Source organism: Globicephala melas, chromosome 1, assembly GCF_963455315.2.
Source record: "Globicephala melas chromosome 1, mGloMel1.2, whole genome shotgun sequence".
NCBI lineage: Eukaryota > Metazoa > Chordata > Mammalia > Artiodactyla > Delphinidae > Globicephala > Globicephala melas.
The window spans coordinates 75,492,577-75,504,670 of record NC_083314.1 but is presented as its reverse complement, the minus strand read 5'-3'; the positions used below and the strand labels follow the sequence as shown (position 1 = coordinate 75,504,670).

At 39.8% G+C, this 12,094-nt stretch overlaps 1 protein-coding gene across 4 annotated transcripts in view; it reads left to right on the top strand.

Moving 5' to 3' along the window:
- Positions 1 to 7,658, top strand: part of DAP3 (death associated protein 3) — a 30,595-nt gene extending 22,937 nt beyond the window's left edge. For 3 of the 4 annotated variants that reach the window (XM_060298492.2, XM_030842194.2, XM_030842193.2), the window contains exons 6-13: positions 290 to 382; positions 1,023 to 1,153; positions 1,844 to 1,924; positions 2,013 to 2,171; positions 2,866 to 2,925; positions 3,414 to 3,503; positions 6,258 to 6,375; positions 7,292 to 7,658. In XM_060298492.2, the coding sequence (XP_060154475.1) occupies positions 290 to 382; positions 1,023 to 1,153; positions 1,844 to 1,924; positions 2,013 to 2,171; positions 2,866 to 2,925; positions 3,414 to 3,503; positions 6,258 to 6,375; positions 7,292 to 7,377 (818 nt within the window). In that variant the 3' untranslated portion in view covers positions 7,378 to 7,658. The remainder of the gene's footprint in view (positions 1 to 289; positions 383 to 1,022; positions 1,154 to 1,843; positions 1,925 to 2,012; positions 2,172 to 2,865; positions 2,926 to 3,413; positions 3,504 to 6,257; positions 6,376 to 7,291) is intronic. The other variant, XM_060298493.1, reaches the window with a different exon arrangement.
- Positions 7,659 to 12,094: the final 4,436 nt, after the last annotated feature.

Here is a 12,094-nt window from a genome sequence, read left to right as displayed (position 1 = left end):
TCCTAAATCAATTCCTGGTGAGAAAAAAGAAACTACTATTCCTTTCTCTTTTTTTATAAATTTATTATTTTTAAAAATATTTATTTATTTGGCTGTGCCAGGTCCTAGCTGCAGCACACGTGATCTTTGTTGCGGCATGCAAGATCTTCTGTTCTGGCATGCGGGATCTTTTAGTTGCGGCATGCAGGATCTAGTTCCCCAACCAGGGATGGAACCCGGGCCCCCACATTGGGAGCGTGGAGTCCCAACTACTGGAAGGTGGTGTTTTCTTTAACAGCAAGTGCTTTAGATGGCGAGAAGGGAACAGGAAAAACCCTCAGTCTTTGCCATAGTATTCATTTCTGTGCAAAACAGGATTGGCTGATACTGCATATTCCAGATGGTAAGAACTTCCCTCACTATGTTGGGGTTAGTTATTCTGTTACTGTGGTAACATTGTGGCTTCAATTTTCTGACAGGGCTCTGACAACTAAGGGAGAAGTCTTTGCTCCAGGTACAGGCTGGTCTGAGTTAGTTTTGGAACCTTTTGATAATTAGAATGAAGTATTTTTTGGCGCAGCAATCCTCACTTTGATAGCTAATGCCCAAGAGCATAAACTCCCCCCTTAGTGTTCACCACAAGCTTTATTGCCATCAGCCAACAACTTTGAGTACCCTTAGAACCTTTGACATGGTACTGTTTGTCAGCATTCTAGGTTGTCAGCATGGATCTTAAAAACTTAAACTCTCATACTTCTCATATATCCCTCCTTGTTTTGTTCAGTGTTGTTTGCATCCACATTTTCTGCCTTTAAAAACTGCCAGGAAGCTGAGGTGACCTTTAATCCATTTATTTGTGTATTGTGTGTAATGATAATATTTAAGATGGACCAGACCAAAAAGTAAACCTCTGAAGCAAGAAGGCTTTAAGAAATATATATGGGAAACTAAAGTCATCTCCCATAACTTAAAGAAGCATAGAGTATTTTGAGTTGAATACAGTCAGTTCCTGCCTAGTTTGTTTTCTTTTGCCTTTTGATTAGCTCATCTTTGGGTGAAAAACTGCCGGGATCTTCTGCAGTCCACCTACAACAAACAGCGCTTTGATCAACCTTTAGAGGCTTCAACCTGGCTGAAGAATTTCAAAACTGCAAATGAGCATTTCTTGAGTCAGGTGACTAGACTCCCAGAAGTTTGGTGCTGGACAATCTTTTAAGATTTTTATCTTCTTTGTGCCCTGAGTACCAGTAGACTATGGAGAACTAATATTGTAGTTGGGATAACTATACCATTTTGTATTTCTTTCATACATTTTATTCACAGTGAGTTCACACGCTGAAACTCATTTATCCATGTAAAATAAAGAGGCAGCAGTAAGCTGGTCGCATCTGGTGGGTAGCAAAGTGAAGTCCAGATTGCTTCATTGACTTTTCCAAGGTGACAGCCTAAAATCCTCTAACACACATTTCAACTACATAATTTTCTCCAGATTAGATCTCTTAGGTACCAGAAACATATTCGTAAAATTATTCTCTAGTGATGCTTGGATACAGTCTCTAGGCCAGGGATTTTCAACTCTGGATGTAAGTCAGAATCACCTAGGAGCTTGTTAAAAATGCACGTGCCAAGGCTTCATCCTGGGCCTTTTTAGTCAGAATCCCTTACTTTTTTGTGTGTGTTTTTTTAAGCTCCAGGCAGAAATGGGCTAGAAAGCATTCACTTCCCTGCTGAGCTCTCTTACAAGGCTTGAAAAATAGATGAAAATAGAATGCTAATAATCTTAGCCTCCTACCCTACCTTCTTAGCTAGGGATGGGTTCATCCTTAGGCTAAGTGGCCTTTTTTGGTCTTTGTTTTATTTTTAGATAAAAGTTCAAGAGAAGTATGTCTGGAATAAGCGAGAAAGCACTGAGAAAGGCAGTCCCCTGGGAGAAGTAGTTGAACAGGTATAAAAAAAGACACTGAACATGTACTATGTCTAACCAGAGACAGCCTCTTGTAGGACTGCAAGCCACTGTCTCTCTTTCCCTACAGGGCATAACGCGGGTGAGGAATGCCACAGATGCAGTTGGGATTGTGCTCAAAGAGCTAAAGAGGCAAAGTTCTTTGGGTATTTTTCGCCTCCTGGTGGCAGTGGATGGAGTCAATGCTCTCTGGGGAAGGACCACACTGAAAAGAGAAGATAAAAGCCCGGTAGGAAAACTGAGTTTCTCTATTTTGGTTTCTCTGATTTCAGAACCCATCATATACGTAGGCTGGGACATAGCCTTCTAGACCATGCAGTATATTTTCTTGCCTTGGAATATTTGAAATAAGATGTATAGTGAAAATAGTATCAGAAGGAGATGATGCCACATTCCATCATCCACTGAATACCAAGAGCATGACAACAAAAGCTGTGGTTTCTTTGTCAATTTTCTTCTTTCTATTCTCTTTTCAAAATGATGTTCTCTGGTCTAAGCAGAGACGATCAGAAGCATCAAGGAAGGGGGTGGGTTGGGGTAGTGGGTATTTTCTCCCTTGGTAACTCTTTTTAATCTCCAGAAGCATGGCAGTTTGAGGAGCAGTGGCCATGTAGCTTATTCCAGAGGTACCTTCAGGTACTATAGTTATGTAGTAGTTGAGGATTTTTTTTTCCTCTTTTTTTTTTTTGGCCTCACAGCACAGCTTGTGGGATCTTAGTTCCCTGACCAGGAATTGAACCCAGGCCCTCGACAGTGAGAGTGCAGAGTCCTCCAGAGATTTCCCAGCTGAGGATTTTCTAGTTGTTGTCAGTGCAGATATCTCAGGGGAGCATCCGGGCAGAGCAAGTAATGTTCTCTTCTCTCCCTCTTTTCTCCCCTTCTCCTCCCTCTCACCTCTGTCTCACACATTGACCGATGTGCAGATTGCCCCAGAAGAACTAGCATTTATTTACAACCTGAGGAAAATGGTGAAAAATGATTGGGTGAGTGCACATGATATCTAACAGATTTCAGAAAGAAATGTATTTTCGTTTTAAAGATGTTCAACTGCCTCATTGCTAATACCTACCGGTCTCTAATTTTATGGACAGAAAGTTCTTATATCTTATTTAATTCTCATAACTGTACCAAGTTTTAAATCTATATATTTGTTTTCTTATCTTTCCACTTGACTGGAGTACACTTATTCAAAACCATTTTTTTTTGAAATATTGGCATAATTTCACTTTGCTGCAATTGTTCAAGGTGTTTTTATTTCTTATCAACTTTGGAAAGGATTTTGATAAATTTAAGATCATGTAGCAATTTATTGTCAGAGTCAAATTGAGAATTAATAATCAAATTAGTTGCCAGTTAACTGTGCTAGATCACACTGCCATACCACCATATGGCAAAAAAAAAAAAAAACTGCAGATAATTAAAATGCATTTTTCTGTCTTTTTCAAATTCAGCTTTTTCTCCTTTCTTTCAGCAAGGAGGCGCCATTGTGTTGACTGTGAGCCAGACTGGGTCTCTCTTTAAGCCCCGGAAAGCCTATCTGCCCCAGGAGTTGCTGGGAAAGGTCAAATCACTGGAAAATTTGTTTACCCTTAGATAGTCATTCTGTCTAAATATACATACATATATATATATTTTTTTTTGGGGGACATAATTTCAGACTTGGAGAAAAATGGTATTCCTCTGTGACTTCAGCTAGATTTCTAAAATGTTAACACTTTACCATGTTTGCTTTACTCTTTCTCTCCATCTATTTTTTTTCCCTGAATAATGTGACAGTAACCTGAGATATGATGCCCTCTTTTATCTCTAAATAATGCATATTTCCTAAAATCAAAGATATTCTAGGGCTTCCCTAGTGGCGCAGTGGTTGAGAGTCCGCCTGCCGATGCAGGGGACATGGGTTCATGCCCTGGTCCGGGAGGATCCCACATGGCGCGGAGCGGCTGGGCCTGTTAGCCATGGCCGCTGAGCCTGCACATCCGGAGCCTGTGCTCCGCAACGGGAGAGGCCACAGCAGTGAGAAGCCCGCGTACCGCAAAAAAAAAAAAAAAAAAAAGATATTCTAATGTATAACCACAGCACAATTTTCAAAATCAGAAAGTTAACATTGACTGTTACCTAATTTATAGAATATATTCTGATTTTGCCAGTTATCCCAGTGTCCTTTACAGGAAAAGAAAGTCCTGGATAATGCACCGCACTCAACTGTCAGGTGTCTTTAGTCCCCTTTAATCTGAGACAGATCCTCAGTCTTTGTCTTTTATAACCTTAATATTTATATCTCTGTTTTTGAAGAGTACATGCTAGTTATCTTATGGGTTATTTTATGGGGTTGTCTGTTTTTTCCTGACTATACGTGATGTTAGAAGTTACAGTGTGTCTTCTCAGTGCATAATATCAGAAAGCACATGGAACTTATTTCTCCTGTTACTGGCAATATATACTTTGAACACTTAGTTAAGGTGCTCTCCACCTGATTTCTCCTCAGTAAAGTTACTCTTCCTTTTGTAATGAATAAGTATCTTGTGGAGATATACTTTGAGACTAGGTAAATATCCTTTTACTTCTCAAACTTCCCCTTACTAGTTTTAGTTTCCATCGGTGATTCTTCCCTAAATCAATTATCATGATAATTGCAAGATGGATATTTTCTAGCTCCACCATTACTTCTAAATGTATCAGTTGGCCCTCTCTTATATTTAAGAATTTTCCTTTCTCCCTTGTGTATTTGTTTCAATATAGACATGTGGATTCTTATTTAATGGGTTTAGAACCCATTAAATAATTACTATCATTATTTAGTTTGCTGCTTAAGATATCCCAGATTTGGCCAGTAGGAGCCCTTCAAGCTGGCTTCTCTGTCCTTTTAACATGTCCCCATCATTTTTCTCCCTACCTTTCCTCCTCTGTCCCCATCATTTCTAAGCACTTCTTTACTTTTGACACAAGAATATGTTCCAGGGCTTCCCTGGTGGCACAGTGGTTAAGAATCCGCCTGCCAATGCAGGGGACACGGGTTCGAGCCCTGCTCCGGGAAGATCCCACACGCCACAGAGCAACTAAGCCCATGCGCCACAACTACTGAGCCTGTGCTCTAGAGCCTGTGCTCCGCAACAAGAGAAGCCACCGCAGTGAGAAGCCCACACACCGCAACGAAGAACAGCCCCCGCTCACCACAACTAGACAAAGCCCGCGCGCAGCAACGAAGACCCAACGCTGCCAAAAATAAATAAATAAATTTATTTAAAAAAAAAAAAAAAAAGGAATATGTTCCAGACTCATCTTGTACTTTCCATGCCCTAGCCCTAAAATCAGCCATTTCTTCAAGGAGCTTTGGTTCGTTTTAGAGGAGAATAGTATTTAGAAACCAAGACCTGAGTGCTAGGTATACTTATTGCTACTGGGATGTGGGTGTCACTTCTTCTAGGCCCTCCAGCAGAGTTAGTAAGTAGATATATGCACTATTCATATATACAAACATACATGTATGTGTGCTATATGCATATATGTGTTTATATATACACATCCACACACATCTGTATCTGTCTCTCTATATTAAAAAACCATAAATCTGATACCTCTAGTTCCAGGCTAGCATCCCAGCATTCATTGTATCCTTCACCCTTTCCATATTTGTAACCCTCTTCTCCAACGATAATCTCTCATTCACAGTGTATTTACATATTAGCTCAATCTTAGATTATAGTAAAAGTAGTTTCAGAATTGCTAACCCTTGCCTCTATACAAATAAGCTGTGAACTAGAGGGCAAATTTTTTTTTTTTTTTTTTTACTTCTGTCTTATTTAGGCTCAATATCTTTTAGAGCAGTTTTTATCTTTAGCCTAAGGGTCTTTTGTTCAAATATTCTGTTCAGAAGTTAGTTTGGGTTAGTTTCTCTCCTCCCTTCAGTGTTATGTTTGAACTTTGAAATACAATTTGATTCATTTGTTTTAGTTTATATAGGATCTTTTCCCCCATCCTTGTCATTTTAATTTTTTTGAGTATATGAACTATCAAAACTGTTGTTGACTATTGAAGTTAGAACTGTAAAAAAAATTTAAACACGTATATGATTATGTGTGTATACTCTCAGATAAGTGGCATTCCCCCCACCGCCCCCCACCGCCCCTTGCCTCAAGCGTTATCTCTTTTTTAAGTATATTTGTGGCCATGTAGAGCAAGGGTAGCCAGCCCCAGAGAACGTGGAGTAGAGGAGAATAGAACAAAATCTCAAAGACCTTATCCTCAAAGTGTTTAAATAAACACTGATTTGTCACTTAACAAATACTGTATCTTTATCCTTTTTCTTCTCCAGGAAGGATTTGACGCCCTGGATCCCTTTATTCCCATCCTGGTTTCCAACTATAACCCAAAGGAATTTGAAAGTTGTATTCACTATTATTTGGAGAACAATTGGCTTCAGCATGAGAAAGGTCAGTTGCTTAGCTTTTTCCTCTCACAGAAGAATCCCACTGAGTCAGAGCCTTGATCTCTTCTTCCCTCAGCAGCAGCCTGTAATTTGTACTTCATCTTTTTTCCCTTTATCTTGACTTCTTTCTGGCTAATTAGATGGTACAGAAGGTGTGGGGTTGGTTAAAGTTCGATTTACAAGAGACATTATATCTCTCCCTAAAATTCTCACGTTAGTCTAGAATAAGATGCTCATGCTAACAGAGGAGGTGAGACCGAACCCAGGTGATTGGGTTGCTGCCACACTCTGTCACATTTATTCATCGTTCAGCACACTTGCATTGAGAGGCTCATATGCTAGGGCACCCCCAGAACAACTGATGCTGTGTGAGAGGCTACTCCAGCACCAAACCAAATCCTTGCTATACCTGTCCTAGTACTTGTAGATGAAAGTGTTCCAGCTGCTCATTTAACCCTTGCCCTCAGTTCTGGGTGGGTGTGGGTCTGTTGGGGGGCGGGGTGCAGAGGAAAAATAAAGGTGGTTCTGTTACTAGGTAATAGAGAATTAGCTGCAGTTGGAATAGGTTATTAAAGGAATAGGGGGAAGAGTATAAAGCAGCTGCAGCATGATGAGTTAGGAGGCACAATGGAGAGATTTCTAAAAGGGCCTTGAGAGATTTGACAGTCCTTAAAGTCCAGAGGATAGTCTTGAAACAGAGGGAGAGATAGATGCTGGTTGGAAGAATAGAGACAGAAAAGGAAATTATGCATAGAAAAAATAATACTGGCGGATGGAATAAAGGGCCTAGAAGTGAGGTTTTGGGAGTGCTAATTATATCAGAACATAGTCTGGATAACGTAGCCTTTGACTACAGAATTTGCTAAGTAACACAATGCTACAGGAGAAAACTGCCAGTTTTCTGTTTGGCTCCATTTTAGCTCATACAGAAGAAGGGAAAAAGGAGTTGCTGTTCCTAAGTAATAGGAATCCTGGGCAGCTGGAGCGGCTCTGTGCCTACCTCTAAGCCATGGTCACAAGGTACGTGGAAGACAATGGACCTTTCTTCTAATGGACCCAATCAGATGGGGGAGTCCTGCAGTACACAAGAAGAGCAGCCAGGCACGTGCACTTATGGGATTGGACAGGACTGCAGTCAGCTCCCAGCCTTCGTTGCAGTGGGTTCCTTGTGATGTGACTGTGGTGGCAATAAGATGTCCTGAAACTAACATCAGTTTATTAGTTGTGGTTTTCACATTTTAAATAATCATGTAGCTTTTCCTAAAAAATTAAATTATCTTTCTTAAAGTGTTGTGTTATATTTATAAGATGGAAAGAGCCTTCAGATTGGCCAAATTGAATTTCTTTGGCATTCTGCTTGTTGAGACTAAATTCTACAGAAATTTTCCAGACTTTATTCAATTTAGGAGATTGAGACTCAATCTCCTGAACTTCTCCCTCCCAGTCCATTCACTTCCTATTTACTCTTTTATCAATGGTCCCTGAGAACTTTCCTCAAACTCCAGCTGAGTCTGGCAACTTTGTATAGTACAGCCCCTTTCTACAGGTTCCTGAAAGAAGTTCTAAACCCCTGCAGCATACATTGTATATAGTGAATTAACATCTTTAATCCATGTAGAATAGTACTGTCTGTGTACCATCTTTCTGAGATTTGAGAAAACACTGACTCATCAATTTCAGAAGAGTCTGATTCTCTCACCATACCCCAGGTTGTTGGTTCCAAAGAGTGAGAAGTTTGATTCCCAGATCTGCTGCTTATTAGCTAACTGTCTGAGCCTATTTCCTTCTCTAATTTTACCTTATCTCTGTTTCACCTTATGTAAAGGTAATAATAATGCCAAACTTTCAGGGATTTTGTGAGAATTAAATCACATAATAAATGTCAGGTGCCTCACACATAGTAGGCCCCCATAAATGATAGGTAGCTACTATTTATAACTTGGATTCTATTAATGCTTTATTTGAACAATTACTACGAGAAGAGAGTCTGAATGTATATCAGCATTTTTCACTAGAGAGCCAGCTGCCCCTACCCTATCCTCCTCAAGGATTCCCTGTCAAAAATAAAACCTCCATCCCTGACCGAGTCCCCAGACACTTTAGCTAGACTGATGTTCTAGCATCAAACTCAAAGATAACAGCCTTATAGAGACTGCTTAACCAGTTGGAAAGTTTGAATCCATTTAACAGATCCCTTTTAATATAGTTCTGCTTCTCTGACTGAACCCTGACCGATACGCCTCCCAATACAGATAGTCAAGCCTTGAGATCTGTCTTTTCAGGAGCTCAGATGGAGCTCCTCTCCATCCTTACTACCACTGCCTTTCATAACCCCATCGCTTCTTGTTTGAGTTGCTATAATCATTTGCTAATTTGTTTCTCTGCCAACTACCCGTGGCTCCTCCCTCCAGTCTTTCACTGGGTTGCCTGAGTGAGCTCTCTAAACACAGCACATCATGCAATTCCCTTAATGTCATTCAGTGGCTTCACTATGCCTTTATTTTTGCCATGTATGGGTTACAAAGTTCAAACCATACAAAAACATTTCATAGAAAATCAGGCTCGTTTTCTCTCAGCTCCCTTTTCTAGAGGCAATCAAATTATAGAGACAAAATTCTAAAAAAATACACGTTTTTTTAAACACAATAGTGTACTTACTCTTCTATACCTTGGTGTTTCCAGGTATCTTGGAAATTGTACCTGCCAGGAGTTTTTCTTATAAATCGAGTGCCTGCTCTAAGGAATTTAAAAAGAAAAGGAAATAGCACACAGAACCTCCAAGAGGGACACTGTCACAAGCTCAGCAGCCACAGACAACATCCTAACCACAACAGGGGAGGGTCTGCTGTGATAAAGTCACCAGTGCTACTATGAACATTGACATTGCAGCCTATGCTAATGATAATGGCAGCTAGCCCCCAGAAATTGCAGTGCTGCTGCCTCCCCAAAAAAGCAAGATGCCACTGCTCTTACCCTTACCAGATACTTACTGGACAGGACCTGAATCTGATTGACAAGCCTGATCCTTAACTGTAAATGAGGCTGGGAAATTGGCTTCCATCTTTGGAAGGCCAAGCTCATAATCAATATGCCTTCTTCTCTTTCATGAATGTGGAATAGTAAGCTGTATGACTATACTATCATTTATGTACAAAATCCTTACTGAAGAATTGCCTCATTACTTTTGCAATTTGCTAAATATGGATTCTTAATTTTTTCCCAAATAGTCTATCATAATCAACTCTATCCAGTCCCCTTTTTTTCTTAAGATCCTTCTACTGCAGACCTGATCCTCATGCCCCAATTTTTTCTGTCTCCATGCTAAGCCTGCTGCACAGCTGGTCTCTTGGGGCTTTTCTTCATCACTCAGGTGGACTGAATTCAGAATGAAAAGTAAGAAGCAAAACTCTCTTTCTTTTCAGATGACATATTCCTGTATATAGAAAACCTTAGGAAATCTCAAAATAATCTACTAGAACTCAAAACAAGTTCAACAAGGTCACAACAATACTACAAGATTAATATACAAAAACCAATTGTATTTCTCTATACTAGCAATGAAAAATCCAAAAATGAAATTAAGAAAGTAATTTTGGGGACTTCCCTGGTGGTGCAGTGGTTGAGAATCCACCTGCCAATGCAGGGGACACGGGTTCGATCCCTGGTCTGGGAAGATCCCACATGCCACGGAGCAACTAAGCCCGTGCGCCACAACTACTGAGCCTGCGCTCTAGAGCCTACAAGCCACAACTACTGAGCCCACGCACCTAGAGCCCGTGCTCCATAACAAGAGAAGCCACTGCAATGAGAAGCAGAAGCCCGTGCACCACAGTGAAGAGTAGCCCCCGCTCGCCACAACTAGAGAAAGCCCGTGCACAGCAATGAAGACCCAACGCAGCCAAAAATAAATTTATTTTTTTTAAAAATTAAAAACTTAAAAAAAGAAAAGACATATAAGTGGCTGACAGGATAATGAAAAGATGTTCAACATCACTACTGATTAGGAGCAAATCGAAACCACAGTAAGATACCACCTCACACCCACTAGAATGGCTATAAATCAAAAAGACAATAATAACAAGTGTTGGGGAGGATGTGGAGAAAAAGCAACCCTCCATGGGAATTCCCTGGCGGTCCAGTGGTTAGGACTCGGTGCTCTCACTGCCAAGGGCCTGGGTTCAATCCCTTTTCAGGGAACTAAGATCCCATAAGCTGCGGGGTGCAGGGAAAAAGAAAAGGAACCCTCAAACATTTCCAGTGGAAATATAAAATGGAAATAATTTTAGAAAACAGTTTGGCAGTTCCTAAAAATGTTAAGCACGAAGTTATCACATGACCCAGCAATTCCACCCCTAAGTATCTACCCTAAAGAAATGAAAATATGTCCACACAAAGACTTGTGTTCAGGCAGCATGAGACTATTCATAGTAACATTATTCATAATAGCTAAAAAGTAAAAATAATCCAAATATCCATCTACTTGTAAACGGATAACCAGAAATGAGCAAAATACTAATACATACTACAACATGGGAACTCAAAAACCTTACGCTAAGACTCCAAACACACAAAAATACATTTGTATGATTATATGAAACATCCAGAAATGGCACATCTATAACGGCAAAAGTAGATCAGTGGTTGGCTGGTGTTAGAGGTAGGAACAGGGTTTACCTGTAATTCCCCAGGAAGAATCTTTTGGGGATGATGTAAATGCTTTAAAACTGAATTGTGATGACTGCACAACTCTTTATTTACAAGATCATACACTTAAGATGGATGTAAGTGACACCTCAATATCATTTACTGTATATAAATAATACCTCAATAAGGGTGTTAAAAAGAAAAAAAACTGCAGTCAGATTTCTTCCTTCCCTCTATTCTTCAACGGGTTCATACCTTCATCAAGGTCTGAGACTCTCCCAGCCTCTTCTGATTTCCCGAGACATTCCCACACAGGCATTTCCCCAATAAAGCACATGCATGTATAATCCCACTTGGTGTTTGCTTCTGGCGTACAGTATATTGTCTTCAAGAGACAAATTAAAGTTGCGAGTCAAAAAAAGATACACTGTGCAAACACTAACCAAAAGAAAGCTGGTTCATCTATATTACTATCGAAGTAGATATTAAGGTAAAACAGCATTATTTGAGAAAAAGAGGGATAGCTTATAATGGTGGAAGTTTCAATCCATCAGGAAAATAAAACTGTAAAGTAGTATGCAGTAATAACATAGCCTAAGAAATTAAAAACTGACAAAATTACAAGGAGATAGACAATCATAGCAGGAGAGTTAATATACTTCAGTGGGAGAAGATATTTTCAACACAAGTAACTGACAAAGGGCTTGTATTCAGAATAAAGTACTTACTCCTACAAATGGTTGAGATGACCCAAAAGAAAAATGGGCAAGAGACTTGAACATGCACTTCACAAAAGTGGCTATTTTAATGGTGATAAACATAAAAAGGTGCTCTCAATCTCACTAATCAGGAAAACTAAAACCAATGATATGGACTAAAAATTTTTAATGGTGGCAAGGTTATGGAACATCACCTGCAAACACTCCTACACTGGTGGTGAAACTAAATTTAGAAAAGTTTGGTGTTATTTACCATAATCACACATTCCCATCCTTATGATCCAACAATTACACTCCTAGGTATATACACAACAGAAATGTGTGCATGTCCACATGCACAAGAATGTTAACTGTAGCACC